We start from the raw sequence: 27,604 nt of genomic DNA, 5'->3' as shown, positions 1-27,604 counted from the left end.
TCCTGAGTTTCAGCTGCTTTTAGCAAAACAGATAAATAAATAAATAAATAAATAAAGGGCCTCACGTTCAATGAGAAATTTAAGAAAGACCATCCAGGATGCTATTAGTGGAAAATGAAAAAGTGAGTTATTTTGAAGGTAAGAGGGTGTTTTGGTGCAGTTGTATGGGTTACTTGCACTTGTGTGAATCATGTGATGCAGGGCACACACCAAATTACTATGACACCTGTTTAATATAGAATAGGTCCTCCACGTGCTGCTAAAGAGCTCTTTTTTTTAAGCACAAAACAGCACTGTGATTTTCAACATTTATTCTATTTATTGTTTTTTGTGTTAATATATCAGAGGGTTGTTGACAATGTGATAGGGCTGTAATTCTTGCATCTACAAGTACAAATGCACTCACTGTTACTTACAGTACATTAATACACACTATCCTTAGCAGCTCAGAGGTTGTGATCCCCACTTAAAAAGGAGCTACCTCAAAACATCATTTTCTGTGCTCATCCATTTTATCCACGTTTCTCCTCCTGCTCATTCATCCTCACAACAGAGCACCTGGTCCCAAGTCCTTCTGTGGCCTTTTTTAAACAAATACATTAAAAATGATTGTAAATGCCTCTATATAACCTTCTCTTCAAACATACAGAAACTATTGCTGTTCTCACTGAGGAAAACGAGCACAGTTGACATCTTTACTCATACCTACCTACTCATTCAGTGCTGTGCACTGTAGATACAGTTCTGTTTGACTGCTTTATTCTCATAACAGAAGAATTTTCAGAAGCAGCCTGCATTTTTTTCTGTTCTCTCAGAAGAGCTGAAAGCCTGTTTTGTCACTTAAATGCTTACATTATAATCTTTAAAGCATAGAGGTGGGGCACATGGTTTAACATTCAAACTCTTGATGAAAGGAAGTGATGTGTTAGGCAAAAATGGCTAAATGTGTGGATATGTTGGTAGAACTGAAGGTAGATCTGTTAGATTGATTCTCATGTGCTCTATATCTTGCAAATCATGTCAGTGTGTCTGTATTAAACTCACATGCACTGTCAAAGACTCTTTTAAATAGGTTCAGTGTTTTAGCCAGTGGCTGTAAAGCACCACGGTTTAGCTGAGACACCAAAAATAATTGCAAGCTAGGAGTTAGCTGGGCTATTAGAAGACATTTGCACTGTCAGACATGGAGGCCTGACCTGTCTCTGTACTCAAATGCCAACACAACTATAACAGGTTAAATATAAAAACAGGTAGCAGTTGTGGTTAGTAGTAAAGTAGTGTCAGGGCTGTCAGATTCTCCTCTACATTTTCTGTTTCTGTGCTCCATCATCACAGGAAATAGGAATAGGGCGCTCTGGTCCAGGAGATGATCGAGGTGCCATGATTGTTAGCACACCATCAACAGACAGACTGGAGGTGACGTCAGCCACTGACACGCCAGATGGAAGTCTGTACTTCCTCAGAAATTCTCTTGACACATAGCCGTGATCGTCCTGAGAAACAGAATTTGTCAGCATATCAGTAAAGTGTCACCACATCAAATCTGTTCAATATTTCTGCAGACCTCAAAAGTCATTCTAACCTGTCTGTCCTCGTGTTTGGCGTGTACTGTGATGAAATCATCACTAACATTGACAGACAGCTCATCAGGGCAGAAATGCTTCACATCCAGATAAATAACATAACGATCCTTTTCCATGCGCATCTATACGGAGAATACAGCTGTTAAATATGTCAGCCAGAGCTAAAAACAGTCACAAAGCTTTATATGTTCTCTGACTAACATTCTGAATGTGTTTTTTTAATTACATCAGATAAAGAAGATATTCTTCAGAGGCATTTTTGATTGGAATATAAACTGATTTTCATTCATTTTTACATTCTAACAATTATGAAAATCTTTGTAAATTATAGTATATTTTCATACTTAATCATGTTTTGTAAAGTGCAATTAGAAGTTCAGATGATCTATACTTTACCTCACTGTGTCCATTCTCAGGCCAGTTGAACCAGCGCATGAAGGAAGGGCGTATCCATGGGAAGGACCAGGAGAAGGGCCACATCATTGGCCAGTCAGTGAGAGGTTCTGCCAAGGAGAGGTCAGAGAAGCGGCTTGGGAAGGCCCGGCGGTACCAGGGGTATTGGATGGGAATTTCCATGGTGAGATTCCAGCAGAGCTAATAAAATGATGGAAGCGAGGAACACTAATTCTTGGTCGGACTAGGTTTGAGATGGGTGCAGCTTTGCTCTCCTAAACTGCATTTATAGACCTTTCCCTCCCATCGCATCCAGCCCCTGTCTCTGTTCATGCCCTCTTCCACACTCTGCCCCTCTGTAACCTCCCATGCTTACTTGCATAGGAACTCTGCCAACAGGCTGATCTTTTTAGAACAATGATGTCAACTGTTTATGCCTCCATCACCCCCATTGTTTCATCTGTCTGACTGTGACCGGTTGTCTATCTCTCTCCCTCCCCCTGTAATAGTGTGTTTCTCCCTGCCCTCTTGGCCACGAGGTGACACTGGCCTGAAATAGTGCTGATGCCCCCATGCTCATTCCCCAGGAAATGCCCCCGTCTAGTGTGTGTATGGTTTTGTCAGTGTTTCTTTGCGGAATAGCAGACAGCGCATTAGCCTGCTGTGCTCTCATTGCCAGAAGCTTTACGCTTGTGTGTGGAGTGGATGTGTGGATGAATAGGAATTGATGAGTTTGTATGAGACAGCATTAGATGACACTCTGCATTTATCCTTTTGCCATAAGCTTAGATTTAAAACATGAAGTCCTTTCCATTGCTTGTGCCAACCAACTTTATTCAGTTTCTAATTTATTCTGCCAGTGTCAAAAGTAGAAAAACTGCATCTATTAGATTAAATGATCTTATTGTGCAGACTGGGGAAAGGATGGACCATGTAAATGAGACCTTTAAAAATATCTAGACTGTAGGGAAATAATTAATTGATTATTAAAACCAAAGTGGTGAGCTCATGTAAAAAGTGAACCTAAATCTGTAAAAGTAAACAACCAATGATACCACCACTGCACAAACATGTCTAGGCCTATTTTAATGAGAAAAACGTTGCGCCAAATAGGTTTTATCAGTGTTTCTTCACAGTTATTACTATTTTACATCCACTTTATAAACAGTCTGGACAGACAATTATTGTTAGCCTACGCACATAGGCAGGTGGTAGACTGATGATGTAAAATTGCTGCATTATGATAAAGTTTTTTGTGTGTGTGTGTATGTAAGTGTATTACAGTAGTTATTATTGCTAGCAACATAAGTTTGTTGAGAAAATTTAGAGAAAGTCCTTTTTTCGAGAACGCACTTCTTTCCCGTGCGGATAGGAAACTGATCTCGACGAGGAAACTGGCCTCGACACAACACCTGTTACTGTTTTTAACGTCTCCGCGCGCAGCGTCGTAACCATGGTAATGTGACTAACATTAGTCGCATTTGAGCAGTTCGTTGAAAGAGAGATGGATTCTTTTTTAGTCTAGTTTGCCAAATGCACACAAAAATGGACTTACCAGCTTCATATTATGGTACACTTGATAAAAGAAACCCAGTTATTTTAGCCTTCAAACAAGATATGAGCTCATTTTACGCTCTAATGAAACAAGTGGCTTCTTCGACCGATAAGGACAACGGCTCTCAAGCTAAAGGGTATGATGACATAAAACAAAGACAAAGCCAAAAGTTGGCAGATTAAAGTTGATGTTAGCTTCCAGACGTGTATTCACTCATTAATCCTCCAGTTATTATACTGTAAGTTACAGATGAAGAAGAAGAAGAAAAAAAAACTTGTAAATGTTGTTTAGTGAATGTTTGTTTCCTGTTGGCGCATGTCCCATGATAGCCATCATTAAATTTTTCTTAACGACAGTGAGACTACTTTTTTGCTGGTGAAATCTCAAGGAGCGCCATCATCTGTCAAATGTGAAGTGTCACATCAATACTTTTGGAAACCTGTCGCCTTTCTGTTTGTCATCCACTTTCAAATGATCGTGTCTCTAGGATTAAAATTCTCGTGGAGGTTTGGAAGAAGTATAAACATCGACTGCCTGCAAAGTTATACCAGGAGCACCTGTTGCAGGTGGCAGATTTTCTCATTGGAATTAAGGTAGTTGACAGTACATTTCTTTTTCTTTTTTTCTTTTTCTTTTTTTTAGTAGTAGTTGACAGCTACAATTTATTTATTTATTTTTTCATTTTTCAAAATTTTCAGGTTATTTTGAACCCTAACCCTTCATAATTCATATTCATAATTTCATCATAATCAGGGTGGTAGATGGATTTCAGTAAGTGTTGGCTTTCATGGATGTTATGCCTGCACCCTGCTGTGCAGAATTCACTACTTGTGGCACTGGACTATTAATTCCATGATTAGGCAGTTTGTCTCCTTTAAAACTATGTTCCTAATCAGGCACAAGTGCCCTAGTTACCATTTCAATTTTCTTACCTCTGCTCTTTATCTGTAGCTGTACCAGCTGGCTCTGTGGCAGGGATACTATCTCCACCTGTTGCAGTTTAGCTCTGTAAAAATAAATGAAATTACAGATGTGGAACACTTTATGGCCTGCTTCTTCCCTGAAGGTTTTGATACAGACCAAGATACCATTGCCATGAAGGTAATGTACTCTGCTAAATGTGAGCTTGTTTTCCCATATAGAGAAAGAGCATTGATACTTTTAGACACTTGTACCAAAATCTTTTTATGCCTGTAGTATCAAATATATTAATATGTGTATGTATGTTTGTGTGTGGGTCTAGGTCCGTGCAATGCTTGGCTGTGCTCTTTGTATATTTGAGGAGGAGAAAAAGGACAGTATCCTCAACCAGGAGGGACTCTGTAAACTACTGCATGTGCTGAAGTTTATTAGGATCATGATGCAGGCTTTTCAGCAACACGACCACTTCTCTTGGCAGATATATAATGGTATTTTAATGCAACTTAAAAAGCTATGTACACTATCTTGTTTTTGTGCCATAACATTCAGAAATAGACAACTATTTCCATAGACTTAACATTTGTTTATTTATTTATTATTTTGTGGCAACATATTTCATATTCAGGAACAAAGATGAGTTTTTAAGAAATTAATTGCTGCTGGACTAGGACTTCAGTGTAATCAATAAGTCATAATAGTTGTTTTTCTTTAGATGAAAATCAGATTGATTAAGAAATTTGGAGCAGCGGTTGCAAGTCTCAGCTGTAAAACTATATGTTATGAGACAGCTTTTGCACATTCTGTTGTGTGCATGCAGATTCTGCATACTGCTTAGTGGTAACTGTGTTTGTAGAGAAGATAAAATAATAAAACATACAAACTCATTTTTGCCTCATTAACATGCTTATTAAGAACTTGATGAGGAATTTCATTAATCTGAATCAGGTGTGTTGGAGTAGGAACACATTGAGAACATGCAGGTCACCTGGACTGATAAACACAGTTCTAGATCGTCTAGAGATGGATAAACTGCAGAGGCTAATTTCCCAATCAGTAAAGTATATTTAAAAAAAAAAACTTATTGACATTGCACACCCCGTGTTGTGTTTATTGTTCATGAGCATGATGTAGTATCAGTGCTGAAATGATATGTTATGGAACCTTATTGTGTTTCAGAACAATCTTTATGTTGTATGATGTTAATATTTTCTTTCTTATCCCATCTAGGTTCATTACACATTTACAACATCTGCCGTTACTTGATGACTATGAAGTACAGTACACAGGTACTGCTAGATAAAATAAATTTATATTGTGCTTTGCTTGACAAGTTTATTCTTTATGCCAAGAGCCTTTTTCAAAACACTTTGCGTAGCCATTTTTGAGATACCCTACCCAGATAGACGCATTTGGGCCTAATCTGGGCTACTTTTGGCACTTCTGGCTTAGTGACAGCACTGGGAAGTTTTGTGTGGGTCAGATGTAGTCCTGATGTCACATGACGTGGGTATGGGAACTGTTTTGTGGGCCTCATGTGGTAAAAGCCCTAAGTCAAGGCCAAATAAACACAATTTTAGATTTAAGCCATATTTGTGCCAAACATTTTTTGCTATCTTTGTAAAGAGAAAGGTGAAACAGGTAAGGATGCTAAATAGTGAGTGACTCAGCTTGTGAGTCAGTTTTAAAGTAGTCTGCAGAATTAATGTAAGTTGGTCTAATTGTGACAAAAAGGGGGGAAAAAATCATTGTTTTAACTTTGTAGTACATATTCTCCTCTTAACTAATTAATAAACCCGATACACTTTATCGCATATTTTATTCTGTGCGTCTCTCTTCATACTTAATGCCACCTTTTATGCTCCTTTTCAGGCATTGGAATACCTTTTGTGGGCAAGCATCAGTTTAGAGATGTCTGTCCCTCTTATGACAGCAAAGTACCTGCCACTGATCATCACGCTCTACTGTGCTGTTTGTCAGTGCTACTATGACAACCAAGCTGAATTGCAAGCTGAGGTGAAGGATGTCTGCATCCAGAAAAACACACAGTATTCACATTCTGATCTAAGAAGTTATAAATACAGCCATCTATTGATGCTTTCTATATAGTTTTCTGTCATCCAGCTGCCATTAATGTGCATTAATGAGGATTACCTAGATTTTTGTTGATATTTAAACTACAGCTGAAATTATTCCTCATGTTCAGCTATAGAAAACACTGCAGCATTCACTGCTGGTTGGTATTTATCAACACTTATAGAAGGGGTTCTTAAAAATAATTTGAGTAATACTGAATGTATGGTCTCCCCCTCATTATTTTTGTATTGTGTTTGTGCATCGTATGCATTCAGGAATTTGCCAGGAGAGCCCTGGGAAAAATCAGTGAGCTAGCTAAGCTGGAAGAGCAATGTGAAGTTCCTTCCACCAGAGAGACTCGGAGAGCTTACAGAGAGGCCTCTATTAGGGTAGGAGATAGCTATCATTGAACCATACTCTCCATCAAAAGGATGCAAAGCAGCATTTTTACTTTATGCAAATGTTGATCGTGCCAAAGTGTTTACAGTTAAAATACTTATTCTGAGCCTTTTGTTGTTTCAGCTGGGTGCCTTGATATTCAAGCGGGCAGTGTTTGAGACCAGAAGGAGACCCAAACACATGTTTAGAGTCAAAACCAGAAACACCTTTAAAGACATCCCAAATGTAAGTAGATCTATTTGGCTGTATTATCACCATACATACATACATATTATATAGTCAGTAAAGAAAATAATCTTACCATATGAATTTGTAAGGAAATGTTATAATATATATACATATTTTGTTTTCTAATATCATCTACTTATTGTTAAATCACCCAAATTTTACTTAGTGTAAAGTTGGTACCAGATTTTATTTCTGTTTGATTTTGTAGAATAACTTTAATTCTAACTTGTGTATGCTCTTTTCCTTTTTCCTTCATATTTTCCACTTAGTGCAACCACAGAACTTTACAAAATATCTAAAAAGATCAATCACATATCAATTAAAATTATGGCAAGCTGCTTGCTAAGACATCAAGCTAACTTTGTGAGTTAATGTGCTTTTAGCAACACCTTGTGTTTGTGTGTCTGTCTGTATGTCCTGTAGGTGCCATGGCCTCGAACCCAAACAGAGCGCATGCTGACAGGACTGTTTGACTGCAGTGCAGGACAGTTCTTGGGGATTTTAGAGGCACTTTGGGACAGCAACATACGACCACTGGAGATGAGGATGCCAGATGACACAGAGCTACAGGAGGGGGTCGTAGAACTCCTGTCTGCTGGCATGTTTATACTCTCTGGTGAGTAAGACAAGCACACTAAAGTAAAGCAATGTAGTTATAACAGTAATTTCTGTGTTTTGTGATCATAATTTTTATGTTAATGTGCTTTAAGGTGCCACAAGTACAGGTGTAGAAAAGCATGATAACCACCAATGCCTGTCTCCTAATGTGCTGACACCAACATCAACTCTAATAGATTTAGCAGTTATGGGTAAGTTAGAGTCAGTAAGCAGAGCTGTAAGTGTTGAAAGTTGGGGGTTTTATGTGGGTTTTTGGCATCATTTGGAGGCCATGTGATGTGTTCTGTTGCCAGGTGAAAACAAAATATCCATCATGTCTGCAGTGAGGTTCATCAAACTGTTGTTTCAGTACAAACAGCCAGACACTTTCAGTGAGCTCACCAAAGAGATGCTGCACCTTTTATCTGTGAGTTGCTCCCAGGAAATCTGCTCTAAGTGTCATTACTCAGAAGAGAGATATATTTGATGATGCTCTCTGGTTCTTAATTATCTTGAGTCTGAGAGTTTCTACTTCTCTCTGTGCTAGGGTGTGGAAGGTCGGTCTTTCAGGAAGGCGGAGAAGGAGCTTGCTTTACTTCACAGTTTCAACAATCTGTTAATTACTCAAAAGAGTCATCCCAGAGCGGGGAACACGGATAATGGTAGCTGTATTAAAAGTGTAGCAGAAATCTTTAAATAATTCATTGTATGTTGACTTTGTCGACGCATTTAAAAAAATTAATACAGCAATATCGATCACTGGTTATTATTCAAGCCTGTTTTTAAGCTTATGTCAAGTCCATGAGTATATTAACTTATTTGTAGGTTGTTGAATATAAGTTAATACAATTACAACAATTTCTGCATCACGTTTTAGTGTTTTTCTTTCTTTTTAATATTTCCACAGACAGACACTCCTTATTCCCTATGAGTGACGAGCTTACTGGCCTGGCAGACATCCTGCACATGTCTGTTTGTGGTCCTGATCGTGTGAGTTTGTATTTTGTTTGTGTTTGTGTTGCCACTGGGTGATTAGGGTGCAGATTAAATAATAAGGGGACCATTTTAGTGTTTATGTATAATGTTTTGTTTGCACAGGATATGCAGCCAGATGTGGACCTGGTTTTGGATACTGTGTTATTTCTGTGGAATAAGGTGAAGGTGATCATGCAAAGGGATCAACTGGGAGATAAACAGATGATAGACAAGGTGTGTATTAAAAAGGAAAAATAAGTGCTCCACATGCTGACTTGAGTACATAAATATTAACAAATATTTAATGGAATAGTCACATTTTGTGAGCTAGGGTTAAATAAAAATGAATTATTGACTGTTCAGTTTAATTATATTTGTTATTGTGAACATGTTTGCAGTGGATGTGGTGTCTGTCTGTGCTGTGTGATGTGGCCGTTATCTGTGAATTAGCAACAGTTGACTGCATAATGGTGGCTGAGATGATCTACACATTGGCTGTACAACTTGAGAGAGCAGCTGAACATTTTAATCAAACACAAAAAACAGGTATTGTACTTTCTTTCTAGTGTTTTATACTAAATCTTGATCATCAACCAGCAGACAAACTATATCTGTCACAATGTCAAATTCTCTTTCATGCCTAGCAGCTTGTAAAGGAACTCATGGTTGTATGAAGATGAGCTCTTTCTCTATTCTTGAGGTCTGTGAATGGATCAACTATTTTTATCTTGTATCAAATGATAATTCTGTGTATTGTAGCGTGTACATGTAACTGAAAAAACAGCTGTACATGCATCCAGTAGGGTAATGTCCTGTATTATGTCTGATGTTTGTTTGTGCTTTCAGAAATCACAATTGGAGCTTCTTCAGAGGGTGCGTGAGCTGGTGAAAAAGGGACTGGAAGCTTTGGCAAAGGGTGCATCAATGCTAATTCCCCAAGACTGCTCATCCATCACTGATTTTGCCTTTGTGCAGGTAGGAAGTCCACCTGTCAGCAAAGGTTCAGTGTGTCATTTATTCATGCTACACTACTAAGTGACAATCTCTGGGATTAACTGCATGTGTGGACTTATCTTTATAAATATGAGCGGAAATCCTCTTGTTTTGGTAGAAATTTGCCCCCATCAATCCACCAAATGCCTCCGTATCTTCTCCAACATCATCAGAGGAAGGAGATGAAACAAGTGTGAACAGAAAGGAAGAAATGGAATCTGAGTCAAAATCAGATTTTAAAGGATTTCAGCACACTCAGTCAACATCTATGTTTTTGCTGGTCAAAGACCTCCATTTAGAGCTGAACATCATCCACCACAGGGCTTCCCTCAAGTTGCTGCAGCTAAATGCAGGTTAGACTCTTTGCCTTATTGATAGATTTAATGAATTAAATAAAACTTATTTGAAAAATAATTAATCTTGTTGTCTGGATTGAGTTTATATTAAATTTTACAATGAAAAATACTGTAAAATGTCATTATTCTTATTTTGCTGTATTGTTAACAGATAAAGGAATTGGTGACAACAAATTATAATTATGGTTGAAATTATCCAAAGGAACACTGACTGAAAAATAGTGTCCTAAACCGTGTTTTTTTTCTAGTTGCAGAGTCTGAACTGTTGGATCAGATTGAGAGGAACAAAACATCCAAAGCTCTTTTTCTGACCCAGAAGGCCTTGCTGGAGCACAACAGTTCAGTTCAAAATGACAACAGCAAAACCAAAAGTTTACTAGAGGTTATCTAATATCATTTATGCTATCTTAGATATACTCACAAAATTTTTTTGCATGTGATGAAAAAGACTTTACATCTATTGATTTTATATGGAAGGTAGCAATGTCTATATATTAATCTGCAGATGTTTACAGTATGCATTCATGTAAAATCAAAAGCTCTGACTTTGTGGGGATTCCTCATTGCAACAGCTTGTTTTGAATATAGCCACATTCTTTGGATTTACGTGTGATCACTATCAAACCAGTATACTCATGTGTTCCTGATAGGAGGCCTCCATCCTTATAGAAAAGGCAGGGGTGGAGGAGAAAAAAATATATATGACCATTCCTAAGACTCTGGATAAAAAGAAGGATGAAACAATGAAGGGAGGAGAAGAACACCCTCCGCCTCCTCCCATCCTACTCACACGCACTGACTACTCTTTTGCTTTTGTTCCAGCTCCATATAACTTGGAAAACCAGGTGAGTGTGTTTATTATTATTATTTTTTTTTTTTTTTACGGTGTTATTCATTTACTAGTCAAACATCAAGTAAATAATCCACCCAATTTTTTTTTCCTTGTTTTTTTTTTTTTTTTTTTTTCTTCCAGGTGTGCTGGTACCAGCTTTGTGGGCGATTAGCTGACAGTGTCAATAGGAAAGTTCGTCTTGGTGACTGCAGCCTGACTGGAATAGGGAATATGGTACAATTGGTTTCTTTACCAAAAGAGTACCAAGTTCAAAGGAGGCATGCTTTTCTCATAATCATTTGTGACTGTATATATGTTTTGTTTCTAGGTACCAGCATTTTCTGGTGAGTGTGTGCTGAAAGTAGAGGGTCTGCAGCCCAACCAGAAGTATGTGTTTGCTGTTGCAGCTTACAACAGCCTGGGCAAGCTATTGGGAAACACTGTAGGGGGGACAACATTACCACTATTGGCATCCATGCCAGTTCCAGTGCTTTCCACATGGGCTCATTTGGCTCAGGTACATCATGTACTTTTAAAAACTAGTGGTAAGACAAATAAAAAACCTGTGGGTTTACATGAGTCTCTTTGTTGGTTTCTTCCTCAGGTGGCATTTCAAACAGAACAGTATGTCCTAGCTAAGCGAGCCTGTAGGGAGCTTTGGAGTCATTATACTGACCCGTACAGTGGATCTGACACCATACAGGATAGCTTTGCTTCCACAAGGTGAGGATGAAAACACAAATACGCTACACAATTCAAGCCGGGGAATAAGTTTATTCTTTGTATTTATCTCTCCTTCTCCCTATTAACCATGCTGAAGGCTACACGAACAAACCCTACAACACTCCTCTCTGCACCTATGCCACTTGTTCCTGACTTCCATATTTATTGAGACAGAGATCAATATTCAGCAGGGATCTCTTTTTTGTGACTCATTCAGTAACAGTGGACCATTTATCTGGGAACAGGTAGGAAAAAAAAGACAAAAACGGGTTGACAATTATTAATGCACACTAAGTATGTACTGTAAATTCTATATGAAACAACCATCCATCTCTCTTTTCTCTTGTTCTCCCTTTTCTTGTTAATGGTCACCATTAGCAGCATTATTGTATAGAACTGTATGTTTCTTTTGCTTGTTTTGATTTTGACAGGTTATATAACATACACAGGTAAATCATAATTGCTCATCTATGTATGCAGGAAGCCAGACTGACAGAGTGTGAGCGAATGCTGGTGGCCATGGACTTGGCAATGTATTTGAATGATGGTAGCTCTGCTGTGCAAGCTGTAGTTACCTGCTATGAACTTTTGACACCTCTAATCTTCCATCAGATTGTCTATGACCCTGTGGTGCAAGTATGCAACATCCTGATACACACAAGTCTTTAGTATGTAATATGCTGAATAATTATAACTGTCTCTATGTTTTGATGTTCAGGTGCTGAAAAAATGCTTGGTGGTCTTGGAGGAGAATTCAGGTGTTCTCAAACAGAAATGGAATAGTAACACCTCAGAGTCACTGACGCATATGATAGCCTGCATCACTTTCTACCTTTCAAAGGTGTGTTTGGTTTTGTGTGTGTAAGCACACTTTATTCAGTTTATATATGGATTTTCCAAAGGTGTCAGCATGTGGCCTGTATTTAACTCTGTAATATTTATTTTTAATAATTAAAGACCAACAGACCTACTGACAATTAATTAAATTACCAATGCACTAATCGCTGTTTTCTTTGCAAAAATACCCTATGTATATTTATATTTATGTATATTACCATCTATTACAAAGCAAATCGCAGTATACACACAAGTAGGTGTGTCTGTGTAACTATTTTTTATTTCGAGGTGACTTTAATTTTCTGAATTCATGAATTCAGCAAACAAATTCCTTCACAGCCACTCACAATTTCCAATGATTCCCAAAGAGAAAGACGATAGCCTTGATCTTTGCAATTCATGGTACATTCATGTGCTGTTGGAAAGAAAAAGACTGACTCTTCAGTTTCTCCTGCCAGGCTTTACGTTCACTCAGGAAGCATCAGATGGCTGCTGCGATGATGGACTGTGGTCGCAGGCTACTTCAGGAGGTTTATGATGCCCAGCTGCAAATTAGCAAACTTCTCAACCAAGCTCAGAGGGTAACAAACAGTGGAAAAGTGTGTATTTACTTTAATATTGAACATGACTCTTCAATTAGGCTAATATATTTTCAGATGACGTTTCATTAATTTTGTGTGTTCGTGTTTGTGTGTGTGTGTGTGTGTGTGTGTGTGTGTAGTGTAAAACTGTGGCTCATGCTAATGATCAAATGAAGACAAGTCTACAGCTAAAAGCACTGCATGGGAAAAATCTGAAAAAAAATAAGTCACAAGAAGTTCTCAACATAGACAATGGTAAATCCCTCCATTCATCTATTTCCTATACCCACTTGATCCCATGACATTAATCACATTGATACAAATAGTGTTTCTCTCCAAGTCTCATTCTGAACACAGATGCCTTTATGTCAGCAGAGATTTTGCAGCCGTTGACTGACTGTAATGATCCAGTCTTACTGTATGAACTGATCTCCAGCAGCTCGTTGCAGGATGCCTATGAAATTGGTATATGACTTATTGTTACACACATCCTTTAATGAATGATTAGTCTTGTTCACTTATGCTTATTTTTTTGTATCTGTGTTTTTGATAGTGATGAAGCTCAAGCGCAAGACATATTTTCTTGAGTTTGCAGCACTGCTAATCCAGAGGACGTTGGAAGAAGGCCACCCTGGCCTTGTTTTAGACTGGGGGAGGAACGTGTTTCAGTTTCTTTCCAGGTCTGCTTTAACTATCCTCCTTTTTGCTGATATTTGTTAAAGACTTCTTAATCCATGTGTTCCGTCAACTAACTGATACTTCACTAATCAGACAATTACACAATTCAACACTGTCTACTTGTTTACTGATTTAGCTGTGTTTTCCTATAGAAATCAACTATTTATTCTAAAATCAAAAAGACTATGTGACAGTAAATACATGGTCTCTTTTTCAGTCGTGATGAGGCAATGGGACTGGGAAAAAACAAAAGCAGGGGTAGCGCCCAAGCTCCAAAAGGAAATGAAGCATCCCAGGTGATGACACAAACATACACATGGACAGTATAAACAGTAATAAACAGTGCATACAATACTTTAATTACTAGTGCTATATCAAATGCAAGTTCAATATAGATTCTGTATGTATATATATTCCATTCACCATGCTCACAGTTGTAGTGTGTAAATACCCTAAACAGTATAGGTAGGTTACTAGGAACTTCATAAAAAACTAAATGGTCAGGTTATTTATAATTAGACTTAAAAAAGTTTGCACTGTCTGTTGCTTTGTTTTGTGAAACACATGGATCCCAATGTTACTTTTTAAAGCAGAACCAGAGTGCACCTTCTCATGATGATACAAGAAAGAAGCTAAGGCAGAAAATGCCACGCAGCATGTTTCTCAATGTGAGAACAAACAGGTAACATATGTGGAGATCTATTTGTTGGGGGTACCTGGGTGTCATTGTCATCATAAGTGTTCACCATGCTGAACTTGTTTTCATGTGTGTAGAGAGATGCGTGTTGCAGAAAACCTGCTGACCATGATGTCATCTGTTGTGCGACGCCACAAAAAGAAGCTTCAGTTGAGATATGTGTGCTCTGAGGAGAGAGTGTGGCGATCTCACCTGAATTACTGCATGGCTCAGGCACATTTTGCACTGCTCTATCAGAGTCAGGACCAGCTGCCTGGAGGACCCCTGCAGTGCAGGTTTAGTCAAAAGACACACAGGATTATCTTATTTTATACAGACAATGTATTTAAAGACATCTGAAATGAGACATTGTATTATTTGTAATCAGTAGTCTATAGTCATATATGCTTGTAAACTTATCTGTTTTTATTGTTTTGTTTTAGTGTGTATGTATGTATGCTTTTTCTTTTCTTAGATACAGTCAGTTAAATCCTTTGAGTTTCTCTCTGGCCCATTCTGGTGTTGTGTTGTGGAGAAATCCACAGCCAAACCACTCATCTGAGTATGATGTGTCAGAGAGGGACTCCTCTCACTCTGCTCTTGGGTATTATGTGTTGACTCCAAACAAAGAGACAAAGAAACAGGAGGGTGAGTAAAATGGCTTAATGGAAAGGTTGGAAAGGAGTTCAAACCTGGTCTTTCATTCACTAAAACCTTTTTTATTTCCAGCTGTCAGATGTGATGACTCTGTCACTGTGGACAGTTGTGAAGAGGGACAGGACTTCTCTCAAACTGTGGAGCAACAGATAGAGACAGAGAAGCACACTACTGCTTCACTACTGGATGTACTTAATAAAGCGACTTTACACCTTCAGAGAGCCATGGTATAGCAAATGCACACACAAAAATTAACTTAAAAATGTTGTATGGAAGCCATGATTCTTTTTAACAGTGTGTTAAGTCTTTTGTTTTTATTCATGTTTAATCTCTTCAGGTGTTGGCTCATCGTGGCAACCACTGGACAACTCTACAGTGTGTGTGTCACACTTTGTGGGACCAAAGCTGCAGAATTACTGTCATGGCTCAGAGAGATGCTCAGCTTGAAGTTCCTTCCCCCGTCACATCAGACCAGCTACACACCATCTTCACCCCTCTGCTGGTGTTGGCGACTGATCTCATCATGGATATGCTAAACAAACTTCAGGTTAGTAAAACACACTGGTATATATGCACATGTAAATGTTTGATAGAAACTCATGCATGTCATTATTCCATGGAATTATTTAAACTAAAGGTTGGAAAGGCGTCTGTGATGTTTAGGGGTTTTCTGCTAGAGATTGGTCTGGATACTAAAGGTTGTATCTCTGCAAGACACACTTCAATCATTGACTTTCATTTTAATTTTATACTTCTTAGCTTTGGACTTTGTATGACCAGGATTTGACTGAGGAGGAACTAGAGTCCAGTCTCCACTTCTCAGCCCCGCTGGATGACAGCACACTGGTGGACCTGCGCTGGGTTCGCACCTTGGTGCTGCACACTTTGGAGAGGCTCCATGACAGTGAAAAATGGGAAAGCCTGGCTCATTTTGCTTTACTTTTTAACACATACTCACGGTGAATAAGACAGACTTTGTATAGAGACATAAAATAAAACTATAAGGGCTGAATTTGAGTGGGAAGTTCTTATCGTCAAGAGAACTTGAGTGGATCTTTGTTATGTTGGAGCTTCATAGGTTACAGTGAAAATTCAGAGTTAGTGACTAATAGTATGAAAACGCAGAACAGTCTTATATGTAGAAACAATAAAGGTGTTAAAAATTATAGTAGTAGAATACTGTGGATTTTCACACACTCAGACAAAAAAAAATCATCCCTTCAGCTCATGACATAGTTTTTTATGTGTGTGCTCCTATTTAAATGTCTTTCCCAGGGAACGTTATGCCTTGATCATAGCTCCTCTGTTGGTCCATGCTCAGAGAAGGTTGCTTGAAAGAATTAGATCTTTTGGAGGACCTACAGTCCCACAACCACATCATGTCAAGACACAGAAGGCCACAGGGAAGGAGGTAGCACATACAGTACCAATATATATATACACACTACCAGTCAAAAGTTTGAACACACTCGCTTTTGTGTGTCCAAACTTTTGACTGGTAGTGTATAATAATGTATGTTTATGTGTGTTTAACTATATGTTTGTTCTACATTTCAGATTACTTACAGAGGTTATGCAGGCTCCCAGCTGCTGAGTGGGTGGACCCCTCAGCCTGCACAGCAGCCCTCCCACAAAAAAGCAGCATGCTCCAGAGACACAGTTTCACTGAAAGGTTTGAGCAGCGTTAGTTGTGTAAAATTCCAGTTAAGTCTCACTCAGAAACTTGTTTATTTATTGTAGTAAATGTTGATCTTTTTCCTTCTATTGAAATCATCAAGATGTTATAGATTAAACTTAATAGTATTCACATGTGTAATGTTTCAAATATATTATTGTTGTATGTCTAAGGTGCAGAGATACAGCGCTCTATGTCACTAGTGTGTGTTCCTCTTGATGTCAAAGACACACTGAACTGTTATCGTCAAGCTCTTGATAAAAGACCACTTTGTCTTCAAGTTCTTCAGCATAGTCGCTCATTACTGGTGCTGGTTCTGGCATACACACAGCCTTGTGAGTTTACTGCTGATCACATAACCCATGCACATGTACACACTCTGCAGTCTGCACTAAACTCTGTACTACTCTGTCCATCTTTAGTCTATGTGAAACAGCTGCATTGCTGTCAAGGCAGAGGTGTCAGCCATTCAGCAAGCCAGGTAAAATTCAGTCCCATTGTTACAACCAATCCAAATGTCCTACCTTGTGACCTGTCTGAGGAGGATTTTAGTGGCCCGAGTGCCATCTATGGCTTCCCTGTCAACCCTGATGGCATACCATCTGTCACTGCTGCATACTCAAACTCTATCAGTAAGGAGGCAAAATACTTCTAAAGAACTTTTACAGAATCGTTGATTTAAACTAGTCAAATACTGATGATTAATCAATAGTTGGGACAGTGAATTCAATGTTTTTAGAGAAACAGCTAACTTTATGACAAGAACATGCAGCATTGGATGAATTTATGCATCAAAGTTCTTAATTTCTCTCTTTTTTTTATTCAACTTTTCCTTAGAGTATCTCCAGGCTAACGGTCATAAATCCCTGAGGGTTCTGGCCCTTCATGAAATGGGAAATCTCCAATTTTACACTGGAAAAACACGGTTTGAAATCTTTATTATATGTATGTATGCATGTGTGATAGAGCAATCATGTAACCTTTTTACTGTTTACATTAACTTACAGTTATGTGGCAAAATATGGAATTCGCCTAGCGCTGGTTTCAGCCCTGTTTGTGTTGTTTCTTCTTCAGGGCAGCACACTCTTGTTGGTGCAAAGCTGTAGACTGTGCTATCCAGAGCTCAGGTGTTGTGGAGAAATGGGATGGCTTGACATTTGGATGTGGCTCCTCACAAGAAACTGTAAAACAAGCCGGGATTTGGGGATGTCTACAGGCTGCTGTGCTCACTGCAAAGATAGCACAGTAGGTTTTACTTAAGATTTGAGAGTGCTTTTGTGTGTGTTACATGTATGTTGCTGTAAAGCCAACCTGCTTCGGAGGTATTTATTGTTTTGATCTCCAGGTTCATCTTAACTTCTGATATCAGCCAGCGGACCAAGTGCTCTCTGCTGTCTGCCCACCTCTTTAGGGTATCTTTTTGATTTCTATTTTTGTTTTCAAATGTGTAATGTAGTAAGCTACACCAAGAGATGTTTTTGCTTTGATGACTTTGTGTATGAACCCGTTCTGACTTGTTTGTATGGCCAACTTCCTTAGTGTGTGCTGCATTGCTCCGTGGTTCAGCCCCAAGTTGACGTCCTTTATGCCACTCACAGCATTGGTGATGAACTGTTCCCTGGAGTTGACCTTTTTTCTGAGCCCCATAGGGTCCCCCTTGACACCACTGTAACAAGTCTTTACTTCATCTGCCACTGGCTCTTCACCACAGGCTACTACATCACGGTAAACTCTGTATGACCTTATTTTGAATTTCTTTTCTCAAGACAAAGAAGTGACTTTGTGTTAAGTTGTATATTATTTCAGCTTCTGCCCATGTTAGCCCTTTACCTCCATTTTGTGGGTCCTGTATGCAGAGATGTACAACGCACAGTTGAAGGCAAAATTCTTAAGGTTAGAATTTGTGTTTACTCCTGTACTTAGATGTTAATGTTTTTCCTCCTGTAGTGGAGTTTTCAATCCAGTGACTGTTTTCTGCAGGTACGTGCTCTTACTGAACTGCGTATGTTCACTGAAGCTCTGATGGAAGTATTTCAGCTCACACAAGGAGCAGGTGTCTTTCTGCCTTATGGACAATTCATCACCAAAACAAATCTCCATGTATGTACAATTTTTCTAGCAACTCATTTTGAGGGTTCTTTGCTTATTCTTTTTTTTGTACCAATACAGTTGGCGTCCCTCTCTCTTGTCATGTTACATTTACGGTAACATTTGTATAGCAGTTTTATTTATATGAAAATCCATATTTGTAATTTGTTATCCACAGCCTGGGAAGACATTCTGCAGCAACAAGTCACTACTGGATAATGTGGAGGTATTTTCTATTTAGGATTACTTTGGATATGGATTAATTTCTGGGTGATTCTGTAAGAATATTCCTGTAAAATATCTAAATTAAATTTTACTTAAAGATGAGGGAAAAAAAAACATCCTCAAAAGGAAGAACTATACCTTCAAAGCTTATATAATTCACACTACGGGAGAATGATGTTAACTTTAGCCATTGTGATGATATGAAAACATACATCTAAATTAAGAGTTTCTCTACTGAATCTATTGATTCTGCAACCCAGTCTAATTAGAATTACCAGAATTTCAGCCCCTTCTGGAGTCCCTCCCTCCCTTTACCACATTTAATCACCTCACTAACTGACATTGTTTTTCAAATCAGGTAGCTCAACCTAGACTTTTGACTCTGCACCTCAGAAATAGTAATGTCAGTGACTTTACTTTCAGTTCAAGTCTATAGTGATAAATATATAATTGTGCTAAATCTTTATTTTGTATACATTAGATGCATTTAGTTTTATGTCCACTACCAAATTAAACTATATTTGTAAACTGTTAGCCAGTGACAGAGATGTTAAGAAATAAAGTCTTTTTTGTGTGTCCATCCTAACAGCGTATTTTACTTGGGAATTACAAAAGCTTATGACATGCAAGTGCATCTGTGGCTCTGCCCTTATATCTTAATATATTCACACATATTTATTTGCTCAGTAAAACTTCATTAACAAAGTGTTTCTGAACACTTTGGACATTATGCATTCACCTTATTGTTTACTTTATGGATGCAGATGATTTGCTGGAGTCACTGACTGCATCAGCAGCTCTCTCCTTATTTCAAATGCTGCACATGCTCTTCTCTCTCACCATCACTGTCTTGTCAACTGCATGCGTGCTGTGGTCATGCACAAAGCGCAAGACTTTGTAGAGGATAGTTCAGAAGTCATTAGAGCTTTTTCTGTACTGAAACTAAATAGTTTTACTTTACAGATCAGTGGAAGTAAACTGACGTCTGTCTCTCTTATATCAATATTACTTACTGTTGGTGGCTCAACTTCTGTGTGAGATTATTCCAGTATGAGAGCCCTGGTGATGCCAATGGTGTACAAGATAATATTTTATTACAGTATATTTTCCTACAGTGCACTCAGAAAACATTCATCATCATAAACTAGTTGTGGGGAAAAGAATATTCTAAGTGTAATGGCTTTCAGTACAACTCTTATAGGGCATTTACAAGAGAACAAGTAGTTGCTGAGGTGTGAAAGGAAACCAAAGGGGGTCAGGGGGGCTTCAGCCACACAGAAATTTTCAAAACTCTGGGAACTCTAGTTTAAGGTGGATTAAAATGGATGAATGGAACTCCAAATAATCCAAATACTAACATTAAGACAATGTTTAGCAACACCCATGCAGAAGTAAGCAAAACTGTAATAGACCTGCATTGAAAACTACTATTTACTCTGTAAATACGTCCTAAAGGATTCTCACTAATAACTTTTTCAATTTATTTATTTTTGTGAATGTATTTTGTATGCCTGTGGTTCTTATGGATTAGGTTTTGGAAGACCTTGTGAACTGTGACTTTGCTCCAGAAATCAGCACCTTGTATGGTCCCACACTTTGTGCCAGATTCAACCTTGCTCGTATTCAGCTAGTCCTAGCATTTGCTAGCTCCATACGTGGATGTCCTCTCTCAGGTCTGTAAGCGAGTGTACTTCTATTTTCAGTTAATTATGTTGGTTTTATTGCTGGAATGCTATGAAATATCTGATTGAAGTGTAGAGCATAAAATAACAACAATCTATCTTATCTACACTGCCTGGTCAAAAAAAAGGTCATCACCAAAAAAGAAAAATCACACACTACAATTTTTTGTTGGACCACCTTTAGCTTTGATTACAGCACACATTCCCTGTGGTGTTGTTTCGATAAGCTTCTGCAATTTCACAAGATTTATTTTCTTCCAGTGTTGCATCAATTTTTCACCAAAATCTTGTATTGCTGATGGGAGAGTCCAACGACTGCACAAATCCTTCTCCAGCATATACCAAAGGTTCTCAATGGGGTTCATGTCTGGACTCTGTGGTGGCCCATCCATGAGTGAAAATGAGATCCCGATGAATCCTGGCATTGTCATCTTTGAATAGGCCTGTCCCATCAGGGAAGAAAAAAATCCATTGATGAAATAATCTGGTCATTCAGTATATTCAGGTATTAGCTTACCTCGTTCTTTAGGCACATAATGTTGCTGAACCTAGACCTGACCAACTGACCACCAGGCATGATGGGTGCATCCCTTCATCTGCATCTTTTCTTACCCTGATGCTTCCATCACTTTGGAACAGGGTCGAGACTCATCCAACCGCATGACCTTCTTCCATTGCTCCAGAGTCCAACCTTTGTGATCACTAGCAAATTGAAGCCTTTTTCTCCAGTTAGTCTCACTGATTAGTGGGTTTCTTATGGCTACACAGCTTTTCAGTCCCAATCACTTGAGTTCCCTTCACAGTGTTCATATGGAAATGTTCTTACTTTCAAAATATAGCCCTGAGTTCTACTGGTGTTTTATTTTAACCATCTGATCTCACCAAATAAGTGAGCACCGATCATGGTTATTCTTCCAGTTTTTAATAACGTGTTGGACTGTTCTGTACCCAATTTTACTAGTTTCTGCATCTCCTTAGATGTTTTCTTTGCTTGATGTATGACAGTAATTTAACCCTTCTTAAACAGACTAACATCTTTCCACGGCCACAGGATGTGTCTTTCTACATGGCTGTTTAAGAAATTAGAAGCTTCTCATTGCATCAGTTGGAGTTAAATAACTTGTTGCCAGCTGAAAGATAATCACCAGTACCCATTTACTTAGTTTTTTTTTTTGGCCAGGCAGTGTATAGTGGTGTTTTGCTTAAAGAGGGATTCTGGATTTAAAAAAAACAAAAAACAAAAAAACAAAACTTTAATACACAGAATGGGAATGTCTTTCAGATTCTAAAGAAGCTTGTGTTAACATGACAAGCTGTTTGGTGACCTCACCAAACCACAAACTGGATGGATTGCATGCTGAGTGGTCCTTCCAAAAGGAGCCAATTCTCACTCTTTGTAATAAGAAAGAGAATCTAACTCCAGAAAGGTTAAAGGTAAGACCTAGACTATATTTCAGCTTGATTTTCTTTTTACAGATTACACACATCCATTAAAGTTCCAATTATAAAAAATTTCCAATATCCTTAAAGCTTATAAATTAATTATTTCTTGATTATGGATGACTACCTTTCTTTATTTCTCTTTTTTATCATTTAAAGGGATATTTCCAAGAAGAGATTAATTGTCAGCATAGATTTGCTTTAAAATTCCTTCAGTATTTTGCCTTTTGCAGCTATCGTTCTGGTCTTTCACTGATCATACAGCAGGTCCTCTTCTGTTAGACATTTCAGAGGCTCTGTCATTTTCATGCAGGATCAACTTGAAACTGCTTGTCTGTGGGCAGACATGATTTTAAGGAAAAACAACTAATTAGTATAACTTCGGATCAGGAGAATGTGGAAGGTTGTTAAGTCCTGCATTACTTTGCACTGTCTGTTGTCCTAATGAAGCTGCTCTAATTAAATCATCCTTCCTCAGCTATGGGTTCTTCTCCTGTCATTTGAACAAGTATACATGCCATGGGCATTTTGGTATAATTACTGTTACCCCCCCCCAGTGAAAAGTCTTTGGGTGGTGCCTCCTTGTCTTAATTGGCATCACTGACTACCCCTGTGAAGTTTTGGAAGTATAGTGTAGCTGTTGTGACTTGCAAGAATGATTATCACTCTAGCTATAGCTTGATTTGCACCTTTGTTAATATATTGCCTATTATTATTAAACCTTATCTTTTCTAGAAACATGTGATCTGTCTCCATCTGATGTGACAGCCTAATGTACTAGGTTGTACAAAAATTCCCTTTTCAAATAATCTAACCCACAGATTTTTGCTTTGGGAAATTAAAGAAAAATGTGAGGATTTTCGATCTTAGTATATATTTACCTAGGAGGTCTGCTAATTACATGGAAGTTCTACACTCCTTACCATTAATGCTGATGAAATTTTGGCCCACATTTGTGAATATGTGTCATCTCCTCTGTTGTAGTTTCTTTTACTGGAGGGAGCATCTTCTCTATTGTGCTCCATAATACAGCAACTCACATCTCAATTCTGTAGCGAAGTGGAGAACCTGGAATTGACAATAGAATCCAATCTTCTTAAAGCCAACCTCCACCTGCAGCAAGGACATGCTTCTATTAGGTACAATGACATCATGCATGGCCTGTGTGTGCAAGTGTGTGACTGCATCATCATTTTATTGTTCTCCTTCAGCTCTGAGATTGCAGCCTCATCTTTGCTGCTGCTGCAAACATCACCTGTCATTCAGAAAGAATATAAGCCTGACAGTGAACAGGTAATATATATACATATATTTATTTATAAGCTTAAGAATTAAAAGTGCATATATAATAACTAAACTGTTGTGTTGTGTCAAAAACAATGCAGCATTATTACTAAAAGTACCATAACAACAGTGACAAAAAGTGGTACTTTTGAATGCCTGTATCTAACATGTGATGGTATCTACATTTTTCTTTGAAATTCCCACATACTTCACAAAGACAGCTGAAGTTTTCCTTACTGTATATGGTACATGTTCATACTTGTTTTCATATTTGTTGTATGCTGTCTTTAGGATACTAAAGATTGCAGTGTTTCAAACACACCACTTGGAGACTATCCCAGAGCTGTTGAAGCCGGTCAGAGAATTGGCGTTTGTCTGTGGCTGCGTTGCCGTTTGACTCTGATGCGCAGCCTGAATGCCAATATCTCTGCTACTGCTGCCGTATTCCCAGGTCTGGTGTTGAGCTGCTTTTTCTTTCATGTGTCTACATTAAATTGTTGCTCATATAATTCTCAGTTTTACTATAAGCATTCAGCATTTAAGTGTCAGTGTTATATGGTGGTAGGAAAATTGTCATAGAGGCTAAATTTGTGTGTGTTTGTGTGCACATTGGAAATTGTCTTTAAGGCAATAACATTAATAAGGAAACAGCTAGAGTGCTACAGGAGGGTCTTGATGAATGTGTACGATGGGGAGACCTTAATATTCAAGCCCTGTTGATGGTGGAGGGTGCAGAATTTGAAGCACGAAGAGGAAAGACAGATGACAGCATAGGAATGCTGCAGGTACTATTACAAATACACCACTGTTTGTATTTTCTATTTATAACAATAATTTGTGTCTGTTTTGCACTTTCTTTGTTTAGTTAAACACACTATTTGTCCAAATAATTTTCTGTCATGTTCTTTGCTCTTTGTTTGCTTTCCATATGACATAATGAAAAGGTAAAATTTTGTCAGATTTCCTTCTTAAATTGGTGATGAAACACTTAAATATAATTTATTAAGCAACTTAATGCTATTTTAAAGTCAGAGATATATTGTGGGCATCAATAATGAGCTTAATTTATTTGTTGCATCCCTTCCAGGTGGACTTTGTATACATGTTTTGTTTTTTTAAGCCAATTGAACATGTTGATCTTGGCTGAATTCAGACAATTTTAGTGTGACAGGTCACTCTGAATGGCCCTTCACTGCAGGTGATGAGTCCTGGCAGACACAGCAGGAGGACCTTCTACTGTCACTGGCTCTAGACATTGAATTGGATGGTCAGGGTCCCGTGTCCTGTCACATGCAACATCACATGATGTGCCTTCACATGCTATAAACAGTATTTATGTCTTGATTAAAAAAAGATTTTGTCAGTACCTAAGTGAGTAGAGATGTCAATAAACCTGCAACTTGCTGAATCTGACTGTAATTAAAGGGATGGGATCTTTTCTTTTTTTTTTTTTTTTCATAAATTCCTTTTGATACTGTTGCTTTCAATTCTTAAGATAAGTTAATACAATAAAATGGAAAGTTACTGATGCAAGGAGCTTTGGTTTTGAAAGGACTAAATTGTGCCGAAACTTAAGTAATATGATGTGCTGTGATAAATACATACGCAATGTATTAATGTAATCCCAGTCCTGGTGCAACATTTATTTCTCTGTCTGCAAACAGGACGCAGTGAGCTTACTGTCAGGACAGACATGCATGCCACCAGGGTCCATTATGACTCTGGCTCAGGCCACTTTGATGCTCAGTGACCTGAAAGGAGTTATGAGCACTACACTTCAGCTTATACAGAAACTCCTCATAAAGCAGGTACCCCATCAGATGACAAGAAAATAAACAAACATAACAAAAAGCAAGAAAAAATAGGCAAAATGCATAACTTTAACTTTTGAAACATTTTCTGTCTCTTTCAGTTGTGTGTTTTTGGTGAAAGTGTGATGTTGGTCGATGGAAAAACATGCTTCTCTCCTCCTGGACCAAACAACATCTACCTCCCTTATCTTGACATACTGAGGGAGATCACATTACACATGGGTAAATTAAGAACTTGCACAAAAACAGCAAAAAGACTGAAGAAGGCAAATAAGATGACAGGTCTACCATCACAATGAATTCTCTCTTACTCCATTCACAATAACAGTTTGACTCTCAACAAGGGCCCTCAGCAGCTGTGTTGAAAGAAGCTACAAAGCTAGATAGTATAAATAGTTGGTTAGGTTGATGCTTCTGGCTTTTGTTAAAGCCAGAAGCATCAACCTAACTATGAAGTGTCGAGAATGGGGACTGTCCTAAGCACATACTCTGCTGCATCAATTAGAATTTTGAACTCCTGAAGACAAAAATTTAAGAAGTCCTAACTTTTTGATTCAGTGCAACATTCAATACTTCGAAGTGTTTTCAGTGGTTCTTACCAAACATGTACAATACATGTCTTAAAGCAAATTTTAAGAGTTTTTTTTTACATAAACTTTGACACAAACAGATGAAACTTACAGGACTTTGGTGAGCTATGTAATATTTGGTTATTAACCAAACTAAGAAAAAGTCAAATAAAAAATGTGGGTTGGAATGTGAAGATGTGTATGGAACACTTGCCTGTCTGTTATTGACTAACAGCCAGACAAGATCGATAGATCTTTATTTGTCATTGTACAATACAACAACCAAGTGGACAACACCAATCCTCATAGCGATGCTGCAAAAACTAAATTATTATGGTGTAACATTTTAATTTGAACTTTCTTTTTCTCAAAATTGATCTGATTCACTGTGTATGAAAAAATCTTCTGGTTTATATTTTTTTATTTAAACACATCAAGGCTCAGTCAGTTACCTACATTAAATAATTTATCATTTTTCACATAAAATGTAATGAAAATAGCAATAAATGTTATTAGAGCACAGGGTGTTTGATATTTAATTTTGCTTGCTTATAAAACTATTTAAAAAGGGGAAAAAATTAATTTACTTCTTGCCAATTGAGATAACTGGTTTTTGGCATTATTGCTTGAATAATGTCAGAATTATATACAAATTAGATTTTTTCTTTTTCAGAAAAAACATATTCTTAGTTAAATATTGTTTGCTGTCCACACACATCTGAACACCAGTTTTTTTTTGTGTGTGTCTTCTGCTGCATCCGTTTCTGCAGGTTCCATTCCTAATTCTGGCTGTAGGGAAAGACTAATCTCTGCCCAGTCATCACAATCCGCTCTGAAGAGTCCACACCATTCCAGCCAGACCAAGACAGACTATCAAGAAACTTTTTCCTCTGAGCAATCTAAACACTTCTGAGTAGCCTTGCTTTCCACCATTAAAAGAAATCTAGCTGTAGGCTGAAGTGATTACAGTTGCCACAGGCAAAGAATATTTTTTTGTTTTTCAGTTGAGTAAAATAGATTTTTTGGAGCAGCCTTGTGTAGTGACACATTATTTGATCAGCTTAGTCCTTGATAACCACAATACTGTTTTAGTTTATAGGCCATTTAAAAGCTGTTTCAAATATGCTGGAACAATTAAATAAAAATAATTTGATTTGGAAACTCTGGTTACAATAACAGCTGAACATTTTTATTGTAAAGAATGCATCTATTTGACATTTTGTTTTACTATAAGTTGGCTTGAACTGATCCAATATTGATGATTTGCTGTATGCCACATATGTATAGGCTTTATTTAAAAACTGACTCTCAAATATCATACTCGTACACCAGTATATAAATTAAGCCAACGTAAGACAGTAGGAACTGGGAATGCATTCAAGATCATCAAGATATCAAGCAAGCAAATTGGTTTTAGGTGTGTTGAAGGAACCTTGGGGTGATATATTAGTTCTCAGTTTGAAACTGCAGTATGAGCATAAAAAGCAAAAACAAATTTGCTGCAAACCCCGCCCACAAAAACTACTATTTAAAACATGAATATGAAAAGGAGACAAAGAGCTACAGAAAGATGCAAAATGTGCTACAGACAGCAAGAATTAATTTAAATTATCAAAAATGCATGTGAACAATGAACTGCAAAAAGAAAAGATGTATGATGCCCACAAAGAGACGAAATTACTAGAGATAACAAAAAGAATGTTAGATGTAAAAGTACCTGAATAAGACAAAGCTACCTTTGTAAGATGCAAATAACAAAGAAACTAAAAATGG

General features: G+C 37.8%; 2 protein-coding genes across 6 annotated transcripts; one reads left to right on the top strand and one right to left on the bottom strand.

Moving 5' to 3' along the window:
• Positions 1-299: 299 nt before the first annotated feature.
• cryabb (crystallin, alpha B, b) lies at positions 300-3,589 on the bottom strand. 2 transcript variants are annotated; one of them, XM_042009137.1, is made up of 4 exons: positions 3,532-3,589; positions 1,980-2,086; positions 1,583-1,705; positions 300-1,493 (listed from the first exon to the last, which is right to left on the bottom strand). In XM_042009137.1, exons 2-4 carry the CDS (start codon positions 2,064-2,066, stop codon positions 1,302-1,304), a joined length of 402 nt encoding a protein of 133 aa, XP_041865071.1. In that variant the 5' UTR covers positions 2,067-2,086; positions 3,532-3,589; the 3' UTR covers positions 300-1,301. The 2 variants fall into 2 exon arrangements, with proteins under 2 accessions (XP_041865071.1, XP_041865070.1); XM_042009136.1 differs by lacking the exon at positions 3,532-3,589 and having other exon boundaries at positions 1,980-2,301.
• LOC121654813 (cilia- and flagella-associated protein 54-like) lies at positions 3,457-27,330 on the top strand. 4 transcript variants are annotated; one of them, XM_042009135.1, is made up of 57 exons: positions 3,457-3,667; positions 4,019-4,124; positions 4,483-4,632; positions 4,775-4,940; positions 5,680-5,738; positions 6,322-6,465; positions 6,801-6,914; positions 7,048-7,149; positions 7,576-7,768; positions 7,863-7,961; positions 8,064-8,176; positions 8,297-8,411; positions 8,657-8,739; positions 8,848-8,958; positions 9,123-9,270; positions 9,372-9,424; positions 9,571-9,699; positions 9,836-10,070; positions 10,322-10,455; positions 10,724-10,918; positions 11,047-11,139; positions 11,234-11,422; positions 11,510-11,628; positions 11,726-11,873; positions 12,109-12,264; positions 12,347-12,469; positions 12,924-13,064; positions 13,223-13,301; positions 13,419-13,511; positions 13,600-13,726; positions 13,942-14,020; positions 14,315-14,406; positions 14,499-14,696; positions 14,876-15,048; positions 15,130-15,284; positions 15,395-15,604; positions 15,817-16,016; positions 16,333-16,468; positions 16,615-16,729; positions 16,906-17,067; positions 17,155-17,364; positions 17,570-17,657; positions 17,807-17,977; positions 18,078-18,144; positions 18,272-18,457; positions 18,539-18,625; positions 18,713-18,832; positions 18,999-19,046; positions 20,577-20,718; positions 22,010-22,161; positions 23,152-23,306; positions 23,379-23,460; positions 23,743-23,902; positions 24,079-24,236; positions 25,116-25,259; positions 25,364-25,484; positions 26,602-27,330. In XM_042009135.1, the coding sequence occupies exons 1-57, from the start codon at positions 3,510-3,512 to the stop codon at positions 26,742-26,744; spliced, it is 7,629 nt and encodes a 2,542-aa protein (XP_041865069.1). In that variant the 5' UTR covers positions 3,457-3,509; the 3' UTR covers positions 26,745-27,330. The 4 variants fall into 4 exon arrangements, with proteins under 4 accessions (XP_041865069.1, XP_041865067.1, XP_041865068.1 ...); XM_042009133.1 differs by having other exon boundaries at positions 9,369-9,424; positions 13,422-13,511; XM_042009134.1 differs by having other exon boundaries at positions 9,369-9,424; positions 14,318-14,406.
• The last annotated feature ends 274 nt before the right edge of the window (positions 27,331-27,604 follow it).

This window comes from Melanotaenia boesemani, chromosome 15, assembly GCF_017639745.1.
Source record: "Melanotaenia boesemani isolate fMelBoe1 chromosome 15, fMelBoe1.pri, whole genome shotgun sequence".
Lineage (NCBI taxonomy): Eukaryota > Metazoa > Chordata > Actinopteri > Atheriniformes > Melanotaeniidae > Melanotaenia > Melanotaenia boesemani.
The sequence above is the reverse complement of the archived record's forward strand: the minus strand, read 5'-3'. Positions and strand labels throughout refer to the sequence as shown.